The 22152-nt window shown below is 36.0% G+C and overlaps 1 protein-coding gene across 6 annotated transcripts in view; it reads right to left on the bottom strand.

Annotated features, from left to right (window-relative positions):
• The window catches only part of CHD9 (chromodomain helicase DNA binding protein 9), a 104891-nt gene that overhangs the window by 73688 nt on the left and 9051 nt on the right, over positions 1 to 22152 (bottom strand). For all 6 annotated transcript variants that reach the window (XM_067302579.1, XM_067302582.1, XM_067302583.1 and 3 more), the window contains 2 exons: positions 22009 to 22097; positions 11472 to 13072 (listed from right to left, as the gene is read on the bottom strand). In XM_067302579.1, coding sequence (XP_067158680.1) covers positions 11472 to 12914 — 1443 coding nt within the window. In that variant the 5' untranslated portion in view covers positions 12915 to 13072; positions 22009 to 22097. The remainder of the gene's footprint in view (positions 1 to 11471; positions 13073 to 22008; positions 22098 to 22152) is intronic.

Below are 22152 nucleotides of genomic sequence, written 5' to 3'. Positions count from 1 at the left end.
CAGAACCGTCCGCGGTCTGTGTTTTGTACTCTTCTGCTGCTGCAACGGAGTCACTTATCCTGCGAAGCGATGAAAGCCAAGGGCAAGCAGACAAGAACTATGCAGGACCAGCGCGAACCTGCCCACCTTTTGTCTCAGCACCTCCCTCCTGCAGTTACCTGCAGAAAGGAAAGCTGGGCTAGGTCAGGGAAGCAACCGCAGATGGAAAAAACAGAGGCAGATTCTCCTCCACAAAACGTTCCGACAGCATGATTTAACAGATTCTGCGTGAATTCTGTAATATATTGGGTACAATGGTAAAGTTCACTTAGAAGTTTTAAATGAATCAGCTCTTTCGGAATACGAAGGTTCCCAAAACAACATGCTGCAACTGACAGTCATCCTGGTCAAAATCCAGAAATGGTTATATATTAATACCAGCACCTTTTTTTAAGCAGTATGTATTTGCGCTGCTTGTGAATAGCAAAACCATGAAGTATTGTGATAGAAAAAAACAGACATGAAAGACTGAAGACTTGATTTGATTCCTTTTTAATAAGGAAATACTGATCATGAACTACCTTTACATTTAAACAAGTAACATGCAGAAAGACTTGTGTGCGAGACCTCACTATTTAGAATAATTTTATTCACTAACAACAGTTAAGTTGAAAAGTTTACTGAACCTTTGAAGATGACATTTTTTCTTTTTGTAGTATTCCTTAATACCTAACAGAGTAACCAAAACTTCTTCAATGTTTGTAATTTCAGAAAGACAAAAAACAGCACTTGGCGTGTATTAAAAGATACTGACATAAATTGAGGAAAGCAATTTACTTAAAAAAAAAAAACTTAACAGCCAAGGAATCACACATTATCATTTAAATCAGTGCTGACTGCACATAGTATTTCCGTTTACATTGAAGGAGAAATAATTCTTCCACTTCAATTCAAGCAAACTTGCATATTTTATGTGTCAGCTTCACTGAAACACTTTAATGGCTTTCTATACCAGAGTGCTAGAATCTCCAAAATAAGAGTACTTTAGCATTTACATAAGCCTATCAAGACTTCTCCTGTTGAATCTAGATTTCTCACATAGTCCTGAAAGACATGCTCACCTATCCCCCCCACCCCCACCCCCAAATAGAGAAGGGAAACTGGATGCTTACAGGAAAGGAATTCATCAAAAAGGCAGTGGCATGAAAATAAAGATCACAGTCAGAGGGCACAGGGGACCAAGAGAATTCGTTTCAGGGCAAAGGAAAAGCCCATGAAGGAGGAACAAAATGTTTTTTCCCCAGAAGCCTATTAAAAACTCTCTAGAGAAAGAACATAGCATCCAAGAGCTTCATTGCAGAGGCATGGAGTAAGGACTTACTGGTAGGGATCAAACAAAAAAAGGCTTAAGACAAGCCTCCAGAAAAAACAAGCATAGCAATAATTTTCTATCTCAGCTGAGTCAGACATTTAGCATAAGAGGACAAGACCCAGCGTAAAGCTCAAGACAAGAGAGACGCATATCATCATTAATGGCACTGAAGCCAACAGAAACTGCTGTCAGCACGCGGCAGGACGACAGACTGGCTGGAAAAGGGCAGTGTGCTGCCAAGGCAGTCCGCAGGCACAGAGTCAGGGGCACAGGCGCCTTTGACCCTCTTCCTTAAACAAGCAAGGTTCAGTTGTCATTCCTGACAAACTCCTAAAGTTGGTCAAAGTCTGTTCACATTTGCCCAAAACCACAACAGACCGGTGTGAGAAAACGTGTCTCTTGCAGAGGATCTGCAGTCGATGGGAGTTCATAATACCAAACGATTGCAGGTAAACGCGTGAATGGTTTATTTATTTCCACCAACGGGAAGGAAGTGTACACTAGGCTACCCCCTCTCCATAGGATGATATAAATAAGAGAAGTTACAACACTGAAACGTTTAGATACATTTGCCCTATCTTTTTAAAAGCTGTTCTTACTAGACTGAAGGACAGCAAGACCTTTCTGACTTTGTAACTGTAAGAGTAACTTTAAGAAACTTTAAGCTTGTACATGTAACACTACTGGATCCTACCAACAACCAGAAGATGCAAAGATACCTTTCTCCATCCATGTAATAACACATTTATGTCTTCTGATACCGTTTTAGTCATGCAAGGCACTGACACCTCATTTAGATTACCTCCGCTTAAATTCACGGACAGATTTTATTTAACATGGCTGTCATTGACAGGACTTTAAAAACACATCAAAATCGACATAGAATATGGGGGGGGGGGAGAGAGAGCATATTCAGTTACATCTTGAATATCACCTACTAATTACGCTGAGGACTCCAGACAGGCCTGAACGAGGTAAAGCAATACTTGCCCTATTCAGTATGAACAGGGTGCTCCAGCACAACCATCCCTTGCTCAAGCAAAAGCTAAATGATAATTTGAAAGGATCATTATTCCTCTAGTGTGAATATATAGAATTCATTATTAGAAACCTCATTATTAGAAATGTTGTACCAGAACCAAAAGACCATGATTTAACATCAGTGGTCGCAACTCCAGAAATTTCAGGACAATCACACAAGAAATGCAGACCATCAGGAAGCTGCCACTACCCACCGGCTATTTCTCACTCATAATAAATCATGGCAGAACAGACTGTAAAATCATGCTTCAGTTTTACAGCTCAGTCTTGAGTATTATTAAAGCACCCAGCATTGTAGTACCTCACAACTCCAAAACAATTTTAATAAATTAAATTTTGGAAGGCTTCCTTGAGACTGTGCACACAGTCCTCTAAAATGTCCGTTCAATGAGTTGCACACGCATGCTGTACTTGATCCCCTTTGTGATTCCACATACCTAACTCAAAAGATTACACTTGCTGTTTTGAAAGCATGACTGTTTGTTCCAAAAATGAGGGTGTAAATTCACCACAGTAGTCTGAATTTAATCAGCAGCATAACTCTATTTTCTTAAGATGCTTGGCTATGCCAAATCTCCCCTGAGTGATGATCCAGTCCTCTGCCTTTACCTTCACCCTATTTTCCACTATCACTCCTATGTTTAAATTAATTTACCTGCCTTCTCTTTGACAGCTTGTGCTCAGCATCTGTAACATTTGCTGCTTTTAAGATTTGCAAGAACCAAAGTTCCTGCTACTTCAATGTTTCAAGAAAATATCTGCAGAAAGCTGAGCAATGTCTGAGCCTCATTAGCAGCTGCTACCAAGATTCAATGAAGAAAGAAAAACTAAATTTACTAAATCTTCTAGAAATATTTCTTAACCTTTTAAAGTATAAAAACGGATACTGAGAGCCACAGTGTGCTACAAGTCATGAAAAGAATGATAGCTATGTTTCTAGTAAGGTTGCTTAAAATACTATTTAGGAACTGTCTTGCCACATGAGTGGTATTCAGTAAAAAAGTGGTACAGTGAAGCAATTGCTTTTAGGATTACTCTTAACATTAAAAAAAAAGTCAGAATTCTCTTTTGAAAACAAAATTTTAGAAACTTTTTTTTTAGAACTGTTTCCAACTATAGCACGAGAAATAAAATGCTCGGAACCAAAATATTGAGATCTACAACTAAGACTAACTTCCATTTTCTTTACAACTTATAAACTGAAACTAAATTGTCAAGTTATGAACATCTCTGAAAGAAGCCTTTCTATGAATTGATAAAACTAGTTCTTGTTTGTTGTTTTAATAGCTACATATGCTATTGAATAGCATTATGTACGCATACACAATATGCTGAAAACATGGAAATTACTTTGAACTACAGACTAACTTCTGAAGAGGTTGTATGAGGGGAAAAAAAATCATATCCCAAGATACAAATTAAAGTGTTAGTCTTCACAGTAAGACACGAAGGGAGCAAAAAACCTCCAAAGTGCAAAGTACATGCAAACACAAGTGAAATAACCCACACGAAAGAAAGACTGCTACCTTTATGAGAGAAAAATCAATCTCCACCACAAATTGTGCAGCTTTCAAAAGCAAGACTTGTCAACCATTTCTAGCCTAAAGCTACATTCCTAGATTCATTTATCACATTTATTCAAATCAGCGTAAGAATTCTCAATCACATCATTCTAAGAAATCCATTCACTTACGTTTATTAGCCTGAAGAGTTACCAAATTGAATCCGCTCTAACCACCTGAAGATAGACACTGTTCTTAAAAATCCATGCAACTACAAGGCTGTGCAAATTTTGTATCTTATCAGTCAACGAAGCAAAGAAAACAGTACCTCTCCAGTTGTACAAGCCTGTTTGTGGTAGAAATTATTATTTCTATATATACATATTTAGAATTAACATAACAGTTAAATCATAAAACCTGAGTGCACATAACGCTGATACTTACATTTGGACAAAAGCAATATTAATTCCAAATGTACCTAGACTACCTTCAAAAACCTACAGCTTAACATCATTAGAAGTTCTATTTCTCTTTCAGTAATGATGTTTCAGTAGCATTTCATGAAATGTTGATTTCCTACAAAGTGTCTAAAGATGAAATGCTATTCTGGAAATTCTGGAAGCAATGGTATGTTTGAAGACTTTGGATAATGAACGGCATTAGGCAGAACAGATTAGCGGGCACTGATACCAAGGGAGAATGCCACTGAGCCCTCTTTGCTTCCCACCTCATTGCTCCTTCCTCTCTCCCTACTACTGTTTCCACAGTACACAATTTTGTACAACCAAGAAGCAAACTAAGAAAAAAAAAAAGTTACTCTGCAGTAGATCAGTTCCCCAGAGTTCAGTTCATAGCACCAACTGTTGTGTTAGCACAACAGAAAATGGAACAATATAGCTTTTTCCCCTTAAACTAATTATAATTTAAGCATATATTGAAATACAGCTTTAACAATTATAGCATGGGTTTCTGTCTCTAGAAGACAATTCAAGGCACAATTGCTACATGGTTACATCTTTGTATTGGTACTCTCACATCACTGAATTGCTTTATAGTTCTTCAGTGTTAACCAGACATCTGTTCACAGATAATAAATATTTAGATACTCAATTGTACCTTTTCCACAATATCAATTTTAAAAAAACTATCTTCTGTTTTACTTATTTTTGTCAACTAATCTTGCCCTAATGATATTTGTAGGATTACTCCCGTAAATTGATCTAGCTAGAAGCTTCCTTCCTATGCCATCTGTTAACTACTTTTTACAAAAATGTTTCTGTTTTGGCACATATTAAAGACAATTATTGCAGTCATTTAATGAGCAAGCAATTATCTCAGGAAAAGTGATATTCTTAAATTATAACAATCATTACAGAAATACAGCAAGTAGTTCTTTTCACAAGTCAGAATTGGACAGTCTAATTATTTGACAACTGAGGAAGGTTCAGAGATATGTAAGAGAAGCATTAGTGAAGGCCAAAAATATATACAATACCAAAATATATAAAAAAATAGTGCTTCATACACATTAAACTATTAAACTACCAAAATACTGCTATTTTCATGAACACATCACTGGCAAAAAAAGCAAACCAAAACCAAAACATAGTTTAGTAATGAAGACATTACATCGAGCTGGAGTTTGAAAGACACTGCGCACGCAGGGAGCTGCACTGCTCCACGCAGCGCCTGGGCCCTGCTCTTCTCGGCGGCTCGGCGCGCTTGGTCGCTTTCACTTCTGCCTAGTTCTGGGGATGTTCTTCAGAATAATACAAAGAAAGTGAAAAGGCAGGAAATATGGTAAAACCACAGAAAAAAACAAACAGGGGAATGTTTACTTTTTATATCAGTGGAGGGACTGCTCATTATTGAGGTTGGGGGGGGGAGGCCCCACATTCTGCATGCTTATCCCTGCCTCGAATTGTGCAAGTCCTCTGCTAAAAACTTAGTACGTGCTGGGAGATGACAACTGAATTCTGCTGCCTCACTGTGGCAGGGAAAACATTTTTAACCCACTACAGCTAAAAGGTAGGTGAAAACGGTTCTTTAAGCACAGAGAACCAAATCGAGAGAAGACAACTCCTAGAAATAATCATGTTTACAGGGAAAGTTCAGACAAAGATTTACATTCCTAATGCAATGTCACGCATAAAATTAACCATAATTAAGGGAACAAGAACAATAGAAATACAGTAGATATCTATGGAGCTTCAGCATTTTAGGAAGAACTGGAGTTTTGAGGGTTCTTTTTTTTTTTTTTTTTTTTAAACTACAGGAGCTTAAATATGATTTTGAATGCCCCCATATTCAAATATTTTTGCTTTGACTAGATCAGATGTGTAGATTTTGATTTTCAGATTATGTAAAGTGGGATAAATTTTGAGACATGTAATTTATTATACTCAGTACCACTGAAAATTGTCATCCACTGCTACACAAGCAACGTAAATAAAAGCATCATAATCTAATATTTGTATTGTAAGAATATTTAGGAGCCACAGTATAGACTATTATGCTAACGAGCCAGTCTCCTCCACAAAAAAAGTTATATACAGTCTGATCAGTTTGTAATTGAAAAATACTTTTTATTATGGGCTCACTTAAAAATAAACTGTATAGGATGCAAGAAACACACTCTGACATATACTCTATACCCTTGATTTGTATATGCTTTCTATAACTATCAGCTAACTGGCTTACTGGGCTTACCACAATTACTTGAGAAAGCACATGACTGTTTACTGTGCATTTCTCTCGTAAAAACTTTACAGCGCAGTATTTCATAAAAGTAGGACAGCAACCAATTGCCGAGGACGAGATTCCGGAGTGGAATAACCCAAGGGAGACTCATCTGCCATGAATTCAGGGCTCATATAAAAGGGAGGCACCTGCTAACCCAGTGAGAGGTTAAAGGCCTGTGGCTGAACTCAGGGCATGCACCTCAGCAGCACAAAATCCAGCTTCCTGAACTTCGATCAGGTGAAACCTACTTCCATCTCTGATAATAATCTTATACATGAAGTTATACCATTCTGATATACACAGATGTCCCAGAGCATAATCCCGCCAAGGAATCTCATACAATTTTCAGACTTTCTTTGCTAATTTTTCAAAAAGAGCAAGAAAAATTCTATCCAGAAATGCAGTATCATCTGTTGCTCTGATCTAAGTGGCATGAAAGTTTGTGCTTGCACACATAAAAGCACTTTCAGGTTTCAAGTCAATTTAAAAAAAAAAAAAAAAAAAAAAAAGGCAGCCAGATGGAGGATACTGGAATGCATGAATATACTGAACTATAAAGTTAGGGGCCAAACTTTTAGCCACAAAAGAGGAAAAAAAGATCCTCCTGACCTAAGAGGTAAGACTACTGCCTTGTCCTATAACACTTCAGAAGAACAATGGAATTTTATTTTCCAGTTTAATCTCAATTATCCCGCTTTCATATATGTAGCCAGAACAGATTAAAATGCTTATTACAATATATACAGTGAGGTGGTCATAAGTTTCAGCATAGTTTATACTTCAGAATAACTTTCCAACTTTATTTTTCTTCTAAATGTACAGAACTGAACATTCAAGCCTGTATTTTTGTTGCCTTTTAAGTTTTGATTTGCAAATAGATTATTTGTCTTTAACAAAAACAAGCTAAGTTGAGTTAAAAAGATCAGAGGAGTTGCATTAGTTAAGAGTAAGGCTACATCAATCTCTAGTGTGTTTTTCTACTTTACTTTGCGCTCTCATTATCAAAATAACTTTGATGAAAAATGCATGATGCAGAATTAAGGGGCGCAATATACTTATAATTATAATCTAATTACAGCAGGCATGGAAAGTATAACAGCAGCATAAGACATTCTAGATGTTTTAAATTGTACAGTATTACACTGAAGTGACCATATTAATTTTTAAACTGATTTGTTTTGAAAGAATAGCTGTACAAATAAAACTGTCATGAGTATGCTTCATTTCAAGTGATGAAATACAAGGTATTTTATTATCTTTCTTAATTTTAAATAACTTCAGTTTAACTGAAGTTAAAGATCTTTGGTTCTCTATTGTTGGGTCTTTTTGCAGTAGCTACAGTTAATTAACTATTTCATAAAGTAAAAAAAGAAAATTTTTTGTCTGGAAAAACTGCAATTATCAAACTAAAACTGAGGAAAATAATCAAATCCACTAATAATTGTTTCCTGAATATATAAAAACTCAGTACAATGAGACTTTTTCCTCATTAAACCATAGACATATAAACTAATACATATTAAAGTTACCAAACAAAATTTCCTTCCTACCTAACTCCTATCCTAAAATAATCAGCCTCAGTAAGACCAATATCTTTTTTTCGCCCCCTGGTTAAAGTATGTCCATTTGTAAAAAGTTCAAACGAAAATTCATCTTGAACTTTAAATGCTACAAAATGATCAAACAATAAATAAAAATGAGAAGTTGAACTAAAGTCCCTCTTGGAATTGCAATTGGACAAAAGACAGATCTGAAACACTTACAGAACTTCAGTACTTGCCATACTTTCTTATTACTAGTTCATATTACACGCATTGATTTAAAGAGGCTTCTAAAACGTTCGCCTCTGTCACTCCCCCATCAATTCACTTTGTGCAATTGTTTGACAGCTGCCCCTGCACCACCAGTTGCTTTCTGAAAGAAACATAACACACCTGCCCTACCGGAGAAACCGAGCTCAGAAGCCAGTCTGTACGCCTCACTGCACACCCTGAGTATTATTAAAAACCAAACCATGCAGTTTTATAACTCTCTTTTCTGTCAGTTTCACTTCAAAGTTCCAGGGGAAAAAGCAAAACCGGGTTTAAGCTCCGTGGAGGCGCTTTGCTCTCGCACCACAGCAACACCACAAACAGCTGCCTCCCAAGCGGAAACACTTCCTACAGGCCTCAGAACTTCTGCTCTGCGCCGAGTTAGAAACTAAGGCACTGAAACGGGTGTCAGCGAAAGACTGAAGTCGTCTCAACACATTCTGAAGCACACAACAGTAAACAAGTCATAGCACCCGAAAGAGTTTTTATTAGACCTACTTTTCAGCCTGGCTGGTATCGCCCATGCTCCTCACACACCGCTACGCCAGGGCATGAATTGCTCGCCACCCCCCTTCTGCTGGGCTCCGCTTCCGGGTCACCCTTCACCCCAGGTACGCTCAGGGGAGCCCAAGAGCCGCAAAGCTGCGGGTAGCGACTCTGCTCTCCGCTGCTGGCCGGCAACTGCAGCTCTGCTCCTTTTGCAGGACTGGACGCGCAGTAATAAATAGGATCGTATTTCCCTGCTGCCTACTGTACTGTGCATCTTCAGGTTAGGGAGGGCTTTCTGCTGGAGAGAACTGGCCAGACCAGCTGCTTGGGCTGTCCCCTCTTCTCCCCCCTCCCTGACCTAAAAAGTAACATACATGAACACCAACAGAATGCATCTACTGCATTATTTCAGCTAATAATCAAGCTAATCTTGAACCCACAACCGTGTGCATATTCTATTAATAATGCACCACAGCTTTGCCAAAAGAAAAAAAGTTTCACTAGCAGGAATTGAAAATCCCATGCTGCCATGAACATAAGCAGAAGCCGAAATGAAGAAGCAATCTACTGAACTAAAAATCAAAAATTAAATATTAGACCCTTATCTTTCCACTGATAACATAAAATTAGAAGGGTCAATATTCTGAAAATAGGAGCAAACAGGTATTATATTGCCTTCTTCACAGGCATTATGTGTGTTTGCAAACTACGTAAAAGCAGGAGTCAGTATTGAGTTCCTCCCCTCCCGAACAATTTTTTTGATGGGATGCAGTTCTATATCCTCAAATATATAGTTATTAACTTGCATATTTTATACAGCCATATGCATGTATGTACATTTGATGTTAATTGCCTCTATTTCAAAATGCACATATTGAAAATTAGAACACATTTATACTCCCTGTCCTTTCCCAAAAATAAGCAGAATTCCTACTGGAATTTAAAACAGGAATTTAAAATAAAAACGCCTATTTTTACTATTCACAAGTATAGACATTAAACAAATATCCCCACAATTTTGGAAGAGCTGTAAAACCAGCAATGGCAGATGAATGCATGCATTTATCACAGAGTAGTTATGGCTCCTTTTGCCAAACCCTCTAATTGAAGAGGGAGTTACAGTCACTCCAGTTAAATCAAATCTGGGCTTGAAGCTACCAAGCAGTGCCAAAACATGATACTATTAGGTATTAATTTATAAGTCGTGCAGTCACTGGTGCCACGCTTAAAATGTTGACAAGGAAAGCCACTAATCTACTCTTCAAAGCTATAGCATTGGCTTGAAAGATTTATGAATTCTAGAGGCTGAAAGAACAATTATTTGTGCCTTTGGTTTTTAAGTCTCTCCTTCTATATTCAACATGTATTTTCTTTTGATTTAGGAATCTTTTAAGCTGAAAAAATCCTCAAGAATATCACATATGCTGAAGTTTCCAATAGCTGTAATAAAAGCAAATGAATTTGCTGGTTACACTGTTGTGAAAAGAGAGCTTTCCTTACTTTCTTTTGTTTTGTTTTTGAAAAGTTTAACTACTTTCATACAAGATCAGAGCAATCACCAGTCAATACTGCAATTTATTGCCACTCATACATGTCACCATAAAATACTAGAATGCGAGACAGATGAAGATAGAGGTCTGTGTTAAAAAAACAAAAACCAAATAAAAAACACTGCATGACAGGGACTTAAGATCTCAAACAATTAATAAAGCTATTTGAAAATTCCCTACAGTTTTCAAACTGGGAAATGTTTTGTCTGCAGATTTTTGGGTTGTTTCTCTTGTATACCACTGAAAACATACAAGACAAAAACTCTCCACATAGAAGACAAGATAGCATAAAAATTAACACTTGCAACAGATGAGGTCATGTTATGCCTGAACTGTGGAATTCTTTTTGTTTTAGCCAGAAGTAACAAAGTCAAACATAGAAAGAAGAAAGTTAGGCATAGCTTTTTGTATATTTTATATTATTAATACCACACTAAAAACAAACAAAAAGAGACTTGAATTTTCAGTTGATGAGCAGGAGCATCATGTTACCAAGCAAAGGACCAATGTAACAACAAAACCAGTGCTATTCTTGCAGGAAATCAGCCACACAAGTCAGTCATATTATACCTTTTTAAAATATGCAAATAAGTCTTATTAAAACTCTTTAAAAATATGCTCTTATCAATACTTCAAAAGACAATTAGCCATTATATTTGCACCTAAAGAATAGAACAACCAATTTTCTCTGTTGCATTTAGAAAATACAAGTACTGGAAGGGCAGGCACCCTTTTGTCTAAATAAATATTTCAGGTCATATAAATCTTGTTTTCTACAAAGGCAAAAATCAACAGGAGAGAGCAAGCAAGATTTTCATCAGCAGTTTTCTCCTAAACCAGTAGTTACTTGGACTTTCGTGCCAAATACCAGCAAAAGCTCTGAGACTTCAGTTACCGTGGTTTGGCAAAAGTACCAACCACTGTTATTCATTTCACCAAAACAGCCAAATCAGACGGCTCGAAAATAAAACAAACCACTACATACCTGTCCTTGTAAGGTTATACGACTTCTGTCTTGCAGATGCTGATTGGAAACTGAAGAATGCCAGGGATGAATCTGACTTTGAGACTGCACTCGAGCGATTTCAGATGACTCTGTTACTTGCGGTGGGGTTATATGGTGTTCTAGATCATGCTCTAAGACATGGCTTGTGCTATCCTGAACAAACGCAGAATCATCAAACTGTGGTAGAAGGTCTTCCTGAAGGAGGTCATCTGGGTCAAGTCCTGTAAATGGTTCGCTTTGAGTCTCAACCTGATGAAGTAAGTTCTCGTCCAAAGATGTAAAACCATTGCTTTCAATTGGGTCAGTGAAATGGCTTATCTGAGACGCAGAACCAGCAGAAGCTGGAAAATTAATATTCACAGGAGAGAGTTTTGAACTACTAAAGTTGCCCTGAGGATGTGCAGAATGCAACATTTGAAAACTATTTGAATTCAAAGGTGTATTAGGATTCAACATGTGCTCAGTTGTTTCTTGCTTGGTCCCTGTTTGAGATGTAAAGGCATCACTTCCAGTGAAGTCAGAGATAGGGTGTGTCTGCTGGCTAGAAGAAAGAGCCGTTGTAGACTGAAGAAGGCTGGTAGGAGAAATGTGGTTATTAGAGTAAGAATAAGGAGAAGAAAATTGTTGGGTATTATTGACAGAACATGGAGTAATAGTTGAGGACTGTCCATCAAAATTTCCCTCTTGATTCCCACAAAAATGTATTGAAGCACTTGCAGTTTGAGAAAACTGTTGAACGGACAGAGGCTGCTGTGAAGTTGATGGATTAGAAACTGGAGGTGGGTGGTTAACACTGACTCTGTGAGAAGTAGATACATTAACCTCCATGAAGTCTTTTGGCTGACTCAGAGCATCTTGCCCTGTGTTAATATTGTTTCTGCTTTGTTGCGACCGTAGTGAGGCACACTGATGCTGTGGTTCATTAGCCTGAAATAAGGCAAAGTCATGGTGTGCTACAAAGCTTTTGTTTTGCTGCATAGACTGAGAATGTCCTTGATGAAAGGGGGACCCATTTTGATTTGAAACAGTTGTGGCAGTTTGATGACCCCACATAGGACTACCATCAGCCACATCTGGAAACATCCCATTAGACTGGTTCTGCGGATGAATTGGTGAACAATTAAATTGAGAGTGTGGTGATAAGACATTGTCAGCTGAGCTATTAAAAGACTGATTTACTTGGTGAAGTTTCAGTGAATCATACTGGCTCAGCTGCTCAAACTCACTCATCTTTTGTTGGTTTTGAGCATCTTGCACATGGTTCAAGGAGTCTATGTGCAAAGGTTCAAATTCTGCACCCAAATTCAACTCATCAACAAGTGAAACAGGTCCAGGTTGAACAAAGGCATCATCTGACAAACCTTCTAAGGTCTCACTAAAAAGATTGGCATCATCAAAAAAATCCATCATAGGATCAGTCATCTTGATACGTCTGTACTGCTTTCTCTCTCAACTCCAAAGGGAGTCAATTTTGGCCCTCTGCAGTGAACAGAAACAGATTACATCCAGTAGTTACCACCTTATCCAAGGCATGCCAACATCCATTAGTGCTTCTGATGAAATGCAAATCTTAAAGCATTCTATGGGAGAAAAAGAAAAACAGAATGATTACACTTTTTTTTTTTTAAACTTTCCCTCAGAACCTCCTTCCTCTCCCCAATACTTTTACAGCTTTTTGATACTTTGTTCATAATTCTGCAGTTCAGTTAAATTGCAAACCACTTAGAGTTATTTCTGCCTATATTCAATGCCCTGTGTAGCCTTTATAATTTTTGTACATTATATAATTAAAGTAATATTTGATGTTTTAAATTAAATGGTTTCAATTATTTCATTCAGTTCACTCTATTAGCTAAGCACAATTTCAGATTCTCCTTTGCCACTTTCATTAAAAACTATCCAAACTGTAACAGACTTGTACTCCAGAAATAAAGTGCATTCCTTTTATGATGTGTCATTCTTAAACAGCTGTAAAAAGAAATCAAATATAATACATATACATACTAATTTTGGATATTTAAGCAAGAAACTTGAGAGGATATAAACTAGATTTTATAACATCAACAACAAAAAAATACTTCATCAGGAAAAGTTGAGATGCTCTGTTTCTTCCAGTTAAGCTGCATTAAATAAAGATTCAAAAAAAAAATTCATTTAATCCCACATAACTAAGCTATAGTAAAACTTCTATTTAAAGGAAAGGGGCAAGGATGAGTACACTGATACAGTTAGAAATAAACACAGGAAAAGAATTAACTACCTTTGGTTCGGCCAACAGCATTTACCCACTTCTCATTATCTAGTTTCGTAACACAAGTTGTTTTCTCATTTATTTACTAACATCAATGAGTGCTCACCAATGAATCAGTGTGCGATCAGAGATTTCAGGCAAGGGGAGCCGAGAAGGATGGTTAGTTTAACTTTAATCTGAAATCTAGCAGATTTGTATTGTAATCAAACAGAACAGGAAATGTCCAAACGAAAATGCATCTTTGATAATTTACGCCCATAGATAACTAGAGAACCTCTAGAACAGAGGAGCGGTCATTTTAAATGAGCACCCTCATGGAATAATCATTCCTTTCTCCTGTTCACAAATATATCTAATCTTCATAAAGAAGAAAACAGCCACACCTTTAATTCCTAGAACTCACCTCGATATTCTCCCCCTCCATTTCTACTGCAATCCTTCATTAATGGATTCTCCTAGGAATATAGAAGCCTTCCAGAAATGGGCATGCTGGAATTCTGAAATATTCTGTTATGGACAAGGTTCCTGTTGAACCTATTAAGCACAAAGTATATCCACCCAGGCTCTGACAGGGAGAGGAAAATCTGCTCTGCTCACAGCAGAACTCCCATAGTACGGTATCGTACCATAGCTGGAATAAAGCCTAACTGACATTAATAAGCCTTGCTGAGGGATGGGGTATACAAAACCTCTGGTCTACAAACAGAAAGGACAGACAAATCTTGTATCATACTGAAAGGCACCCAGTAGGCATATCTATCAAAGTATGAACCGGTATGAGCATTAAGTACTATGAGGAGTACAAAGAACAGGTTTGCTATAAAAAAAATCCACACAGGCTAAGCTGATGGTTTAGCTTAGTAATGTAGCCATCCATTCCAAATTATACATGCACAACTTACTGCTTAAAGTTAGGGCTTCCTAAAGTCTCAAGTTAAAAGCAGTATTACCATAAATTAGACTATTATATTCTAATGCTGATTAAGCTGTTTACTTATGATTAAAAGTAACAGAATGATACCTTTCCAGTATTAAATACCACCTTCTAACAGATGATGAACAAACATCATTACTGAGGTAGAACATGTATTTTATAATACTGTTTTTTGTTTTAATCAAGTCAGTAATTTTGCACAACAGAAAGTAATCCAGAAAGGCAGCTATTTATATTTAATGGAATTTGACTGTGTCCTCTTGTGTTTTAACTTTAGGTACTTTTCAGCACTTTTAACAAAAGAGAGCTAATTACCCTTACATGTCTGAATTATTTTACTATTCCAGCTGGGCAACTCCTCTAGGCTAGGCCAACACAAATCAAGTGAGCTCTGCATTTCCCAGTCAGTAAGAGATACGCAAGAAAACAGGCCTATAAAAGGCAGATATTTTTCAGAAAAGAACTAAGATGAAATAAATGCTTCCAGATTCCTCCAAATCAATGCCACTGAAGACCAGCATGGTTTTCAGTTTTTATAACACTTCTAATATAATCATCTCTCATCTTAGGATATTCTAACTCAAAAGATAAATGAGGAGAGTGCTATTTTAAGAAAGCAAAGACAACCAAGTCAGATTAAGCAGAAGGAACCAATATCGTTGTCACAGAACAAATGATCTAATTAAGAGATCCCCATCTGGGGACAGAAGGATTGAAATTATGGTAGTCACACGCAAGATGTCATGTTCCAAGCTATCAAGGGCTCCACTGTTAAAAACTGAGATTTAAAGCCTGTATCAATATAAGTTTACATAATGGGACTGAGCATAAATTGCTCAACAGAAAGTCATCTGCATACCTGATCAGGTTCTGAAATCCTCTAATGTATCAATGGGTTGACTACACACAAGAGCTTAATAGGCTGAACAGTTAACCACTACACAGCCCAGAAGCAAAGACAACATATAGCTCCTTGGTTATGCCAAGATAGACTGTACCTCATTGTGTTTTGTAAGCAAAGCTATCTAATTTGTGCTAATGGAGGGGGGGGATTTTTTTCCCCTCTTTAACAACGTAGGTACAATGGGACATAGAATAATTTTACATAGGATAACTGACAGTGAAAACATACAGATCAGCTACTCCATAATAATTAACTATTGTACTTGTTCTTGAGTTAAATACATAGTAATTTAGAACTATCAAATATGAGTAAAACTATCTTGCATTAAGAAAAATACATAAAAGCACGCACCAGTTCTCTTCCTATTCTACTGATGACTATGTAACTTTGCAGAAAAAAACGCTAAAAAGCCTGCAAAATAGCAGCTCAGCACAGTCGCAACACTAATTCTGAGCTTGTCTCACAGCAATCTGTTTCTTTGCTCAAAACCAAAAAAACAGTTTCCATCTCACAGCTTTTCCTACCTTCTTCCAGCATAAGGAAAAACAAGGAAGGAAAAAAGCAACTGCAAAACTTCTCTGCTACAAACTCTCCTTTAAGAGGCAAAGGTTTTATAAACAGGAAGTCTTAGCAGGACTAAAAAGAAAAGGTAACTTTAAGATGTCAGCTTCAAGGATCCAAGCAAGATAGATATCACAGATGAACTTGCAATATGAGAAATCTAAAGGCTAGACACACGAGAAATCTCTCCAGGTTAATTAGGCCCATGCAGATTTCTTATGAAGAAAATTTTTCTGTAATAAGAAGATTGTCAAGTGAAAAAAATATTTTTGTTTTGGACAGGATGTCATTGTAAACAGCCAAAACCAATTCTGTTGCAAAGACACCCTGGTTTTTTTTGTTTTTTGTTTTTGACCAGAGTAGTACTTTTATCCCTAGTCTTTTTCTGTATCTACAAAATCCACCATATTTCTTCAGCCTAAAGAAAAGCATAATCAGGAAGTTCAAGAATATCTGATTTGGAGAAACTGGTCTTTTTTGCTAAGTCATCTTCCAAATTTATTTAGCAATTATCCTTTTTGTTTCTCTTTGCCATACTTGAATATGAAAACATTAAATTCTCAGCCTGCAAATTGTGAAGGCACAATGGTGCATTTCTGACCATAACTGGTGTGTAAGTACCATTTTTCTGCCCCCTCCTTCAATTCCTACCTTCTCAAATCCAAGCTAATGAAACAAAAAAGTTCTGACAGGAAAATTCCTTCTACATGCTTTAAGTGCTTCTTTTCTCCATGTCCTTGCTCCCTCCTTCTTATATAGCAAATGATAGCCGCTACATTTGTATTTTAGCAAACTTTCATCCAGCCCTCTCCCTTCCTAAACAGATATGTGGCACCAATTCTAATTTTGGACGTGCTTTTACATTCAGCTGTCAGAGAATCATTCAAGGAAAAAATATATATATATTTTGAAGACTTATCTATTGGACTTGACAACTGCAAGTTTAACTAAGTAATTGCAGCTAATGATTTATAGTACCTGTTCAAAAATACTTCTCCCTGAAGATAATCTCCTATTGTACCCCCATTTTAACTGAATGGGGGAACTGGTTTTGAATCCCTACTCAATGATGTAAACTACAGCAAAAGGGGCAGCATGTAAAAAACATAGGAGATGAAAATGAGGTCTTCCTCCTTCCTTAAAAAGGAAAATTTTTTGTCAAAAATAAATGTTTATTTCACTGCTATGGTAAATAATTTCATTTAAAGGCAATTTAAAGTTTCATTTCTCACAGCAAATACTATGACATCTTTGTGTACTCTTACATAGAGAATTTGTGACAAGGTTACTGTAAAAGATAAAAGAATTTAACATTTTGTATGTCTAAATTTTCAACTGTTATTGTATTTTGATTTAATATTAATCTTTATCCAGCTTAAAGTTGGCGAGATCCTTCTACAAGTGCAGATGTCCAAGACCTGCTTGGACCAATTCTAGAAAACAAACAACAAACTACAAACTATAGGTACAAGCTGATGAAGCAATCAGAAGACTGTGTTCTTTTTATTGGAGTTTAAGAGGTTACTGCCCCCTATCCGCTAGAATTGCTTCAACAATATTTACCAACAATAGGACATTAGCTCAATTTATGATTTCCCATGTTGCACACTTCTTACTAAATATTCATTTTCAATTCCATACAGTATCCTTAGTATTGCGAATAAAACATAATCCGAAGACATTCTGCAATGTTTCTTACTAGTATTTAATTTCTCCCTTCGTGTTTTAACCTCTTAATTCTGTATCCATCTAGCTGATTTACATAAGAAAACTGATCCACAGAACTACTACTATTGAGGTAACTACTACGTAATGGCTATAGAAAAAATCTTCAGTTGGACACGCTATTCTGAAATAAATGATCTTTTTCCTCAAAAAAACCCCAAAAAACTCAAAACACTATGTTGTCTAAAATTATTTACCAGGAAACATCAACATTATTCTCCAGATTTAAGCTGAAACACATTTCAACATTTGCCATCCTCAGTCATACTAAAACATCTAGAATTTAAACAGTACTAAGACTGCAAACTATTTCATTTGCTGTCTTGCACAAAACATATATATTATGTCTCTGGGAAGTATCACATTATTCTGCAAACATAGCTGAATCAAAACAGAAACTTCTCCCACTTTCTCTTTTTAGTCTTGGTACTGTTCATTCAACAGAACACCTATGATAAGAACTAGCAGGATTAAAGTATAAGAGATTTATTTTAATTTAAAGATTTAAACCACAGTTCAAGAACAGGAGAAAAGGTATTCAAATAGATACTCTAAGTCCAAGTGAATAAAAAATTCTCTAAGACAATAGTATTAATTTCTGCATAGTCCATGCATTTCTTTAAAAAACAAACAATTCTATACCCTGTATGACTGTAAAAGTCTCTTTTCAGTTACCACCAGAATATAAATCAACGCACTATTGTTCCTCTTAATCTGTCCAGGTAACTCTCTTGTACTTCTCCTGTAACTCTAACTTTCTTAAACTTCAAGGTCTTTTTCAAATTTTACCTATTATATTCAAAACCACTTGGACAGAAATGAAACTGGCTACATTTGGGTACAGTTTCATTTATTTCCTTAAAAGTCTGTCTGCAATAAGATGGAATCAGTACCAGAGCTAGGTTAGAAAAGTGAGGTTTCAAATTAACAAACTTAGTATTAACTCCCATTAACTCCCAACAGCGGAGACAGAGAAGAAAAAAAAACAAAAAACAAACCAAAACAAAACCCCCCAACTTTCTCCATTCTGTCTGTCCAGAGTTTAATGATAACCTTTTATACTAATCAGAAAAAAAGACCAAGAAATAAGGACAGGCTGAAAGTCTTGAAGAGATGATCCTCTTTTATAGTAATTAGCCTTTGAAAGATCTCAGCAGCAAGAAGATTCACTACAGTTATAGAAACAAGTGAGAGGAGGAACGATAGGAGAAGTATAAGGATTAAAAACCAAAAGAGAAGGAAAGAAAGATTTATTTTAACAAATATATCAAAAAGAAAGAACAGGTATGAAGACAGAATGGAAAAGGATATGGCAACAAAGACACCAAATTTAGCTTACAAAAATGAAGTGGGAGTAGCAGTAAAATACAGGATAATAAAAACTATCCATGTGTTTTATTTCATTAATTGCACTGTTGACTACTTTCAATAAAGTGACAACAGGAGGACATTTCACAAGAACCAGAGGGTTTGGTTATGAGCAAGTAAATCAGATAAAGATCCAGCACATTATCATGACATCCCCACTTTTATGATAGACCAAGTATCATTGCTGCACATGAGTGATGCGTGAGAGTATCAGAGATGAGAAAATGAATGACCTTGAACGACCATTTTTCACAAGAAAAGTTGAAGCAATGACTCTCCAGACACTTGATAGAAGTTACCTAAGAAAGAAGTTATGGACAACTTAGTAGAGAGGTGAGATGAAAAGAAAAGTCATAAAAGCATGGCATGACAGAAATTCAGACTACAGGTAAAGGAAACAGAAGAGAGAAACACAGATAGTCATAACTAGGGAAGAGCTTTATTTTATGTGCATGCAAGCAATTTTTTTGGGGAGGGGGGGAAAGCAATGCAACAAGCCATAAAAGACCTGCTTCCAAATAAGACATCTACCAAAGAGATCGCAAAAACAGTTTTATTTGCCAAATTCTATATAGCATACAAGAGCTTTACAGGTTCACAGCTTCATATCATTTGTCCATCTACTGGCAAATGGACCACACAATCCTAGAAGAGGTATACAGTATACCACGTTGAAAAAACAGGTACTGGAGAAACCGGTAACTTCTGTATAATATTCAGAAAAGATATAGCTATTCCCTCCTCAATTTTAAAAAACAAAAGACAATTACATTATATTATTTTGTTGCATTTAATTATAACTAACACTTGTGCTAAGTGTAAAAAGCTGTGGCAAATTAAATAACACAGAAATTATTTCCCACTAATGCTTCAATATAAATGATATTCTACCATAGATTTAAAGATCAATGTACATGTTAAATTTAAAATGCACATTAAAGGGACAGCACAATTTCCTCAAAATCCAAGAAATTCAAAAGATTAAAAGAAGAGCACTAAAACATTTAATAGAGAAAATCTCTATGATTCTCTAAAACAAAGGAATAAGTAAATCTTTGTACAAGTTTGCCATGGTGTCTATAGCTAAATATGGATTGAAAAGATTAATTTTCTCTTACTGGCATCACTTAAAATTAAAAGAGAGTTTGAGTACCCTTTTTTTTTTTAATTAAAAGTAAATATGCAATTACATATGTAAATATGCATTTTTTATTTTAAAAAATGCTTATTTGTATGCATTTATAAATATTTTGGAGTAATAAGCCATCCGTGTAGTATACTCATACTCTCAATTTAACAGTTTTGTTTAAAATTCCCTTCTGCTGAAGAGTCCACAAATACTATCCTAAATATCTAAGATAACATAAACATCTGATATTTTAATTTGAAGATCAGTAAGAGAGAGATTCAGAATTGATTACTCTAAATTAAATTCTCAGGACTAGATTCAAGTCTATGGCTACTGTTTTATATCTCAGTAGGAGCACAGAACTGGAGCACATTGGTTTGTGCACTTGTCATCATAATACACAGCAGTCTGACCACATATCTACATTTTTCTTGCACCAAACACCTCATGTTACAGTTCACTCTTCTATTCCCAAGACACATACAAACTCCTTTCTAATCCCTTTCCTCCTTTCTGTTGAAGCATGTAGTCTCTGGGAAATAAATATTAAAGGTTTGGAGAAAAATATAATAATAAATCAGTATTTGTCAATTGTTATGGTCATTTATAAAAGTTTAAGTCAACCAACATGACAAATGGTATTTCACTTGAAAAGGAAATCCATCTTCAATGCAAGTAAAGACAAATTTCTACCATTATCAAAGACAGTGGCCTTCAAGAGTATGGAACAGCTTCCTTACTGAGAATAGTTACGCTTAAGCTCAACAGAGCAAAAGCACACAGAAGAGAATGCATGTCAGAAAATTTTTATATGGAAATTCCATATCAGAAAGTCACACAGCAACACATTTGGGCCACTTCGTATAGTTCTTTAAGAGACCCATTTTAACTTTAATTTTTAACTTAAGATGAATTTAAAAAGTCTCAAGATGACATTTAATCAGGCAGTACTTTATATCTGGAGACAACATATAATGCCAAATTCTGTAACGTATGAAGTAATCTTAGCTGTTTTTAGAAACCTACAGCCCTTAAAAATACTACCAGCATTAAAAAAATTCTTATTTTCTAGGGAGATTTTCGTTGCTGTTTTGTTCCTACTTTTTTGAAGCAGGGGTGTATAATACCACACAGTTAGTGAATAAAATATGCATTCCTTCAGATGAAATAAAATTTGCATTCTTGGAAAAAAAAAATTTTTAATTGCATAAAATTTGCATCCTTTCCTTTTGTTGCTTTCCAGCACAGAGCTCCTTTCTTCCTAGAGGTCCAAATTCAAAAGATGCATGGTGATATACCTAATAAAGACTGTAAAATTGTATAGATCAGAAAAATAATCTGAAATCTCAGACCAACTTTTAAATTTTTACCTATATACCACCAGCCTGTTTCTCTACCTGTAAAACTGAGAATTAAAGGGTGATTTAGTTAGAGCATTGATACTTAGATGCATGTATTTCAAAGTTTCATGATTAGCTGAAGTCAAAACTAAAAGCTAACATAGGCACTTAAAGAACCCTATACCATTGTAGGTATCTGTTTAAATCATTGGAAATAAAAATAGGTTGCTCAAATCTGCTAAATACAAAATATCCAGTACAATATTTAAGAAAGGGCACAATTCAAGATCAAAAACATCCTTACCCATGAATATAGAACACATCTCTTTAATGAAGAATTAAGTTGTTCAGGGATGTGCTTTATCTCCAAACAGATACCTCATCATTAGAGACCTAGAAATAAAACATGATAAACAAGTCGCACAATAGCCAACTTCAAGATCACACG

Source organism: Apteryx mantelli, chromosome 10 (genome assembly GCF_036417845.1).
Source record: "Apteryx mantelli isolate bAptMan1 chromosome 10, bAptMan1.hap1, whole genome shotgun sequence".
Taxonomy (NCBI): domain Eukaryota; kingdom Metazoa; phylum Chordata; class Aves; order Apterygiformes; family Apterygidae; genus Apteryx; species Apteryx mantelli.
The sequence above is the reverse complement of the archived record's forward strand: the minus strand, read 5'-3'. Positions and strand labels throughout refer to the sequence as shown.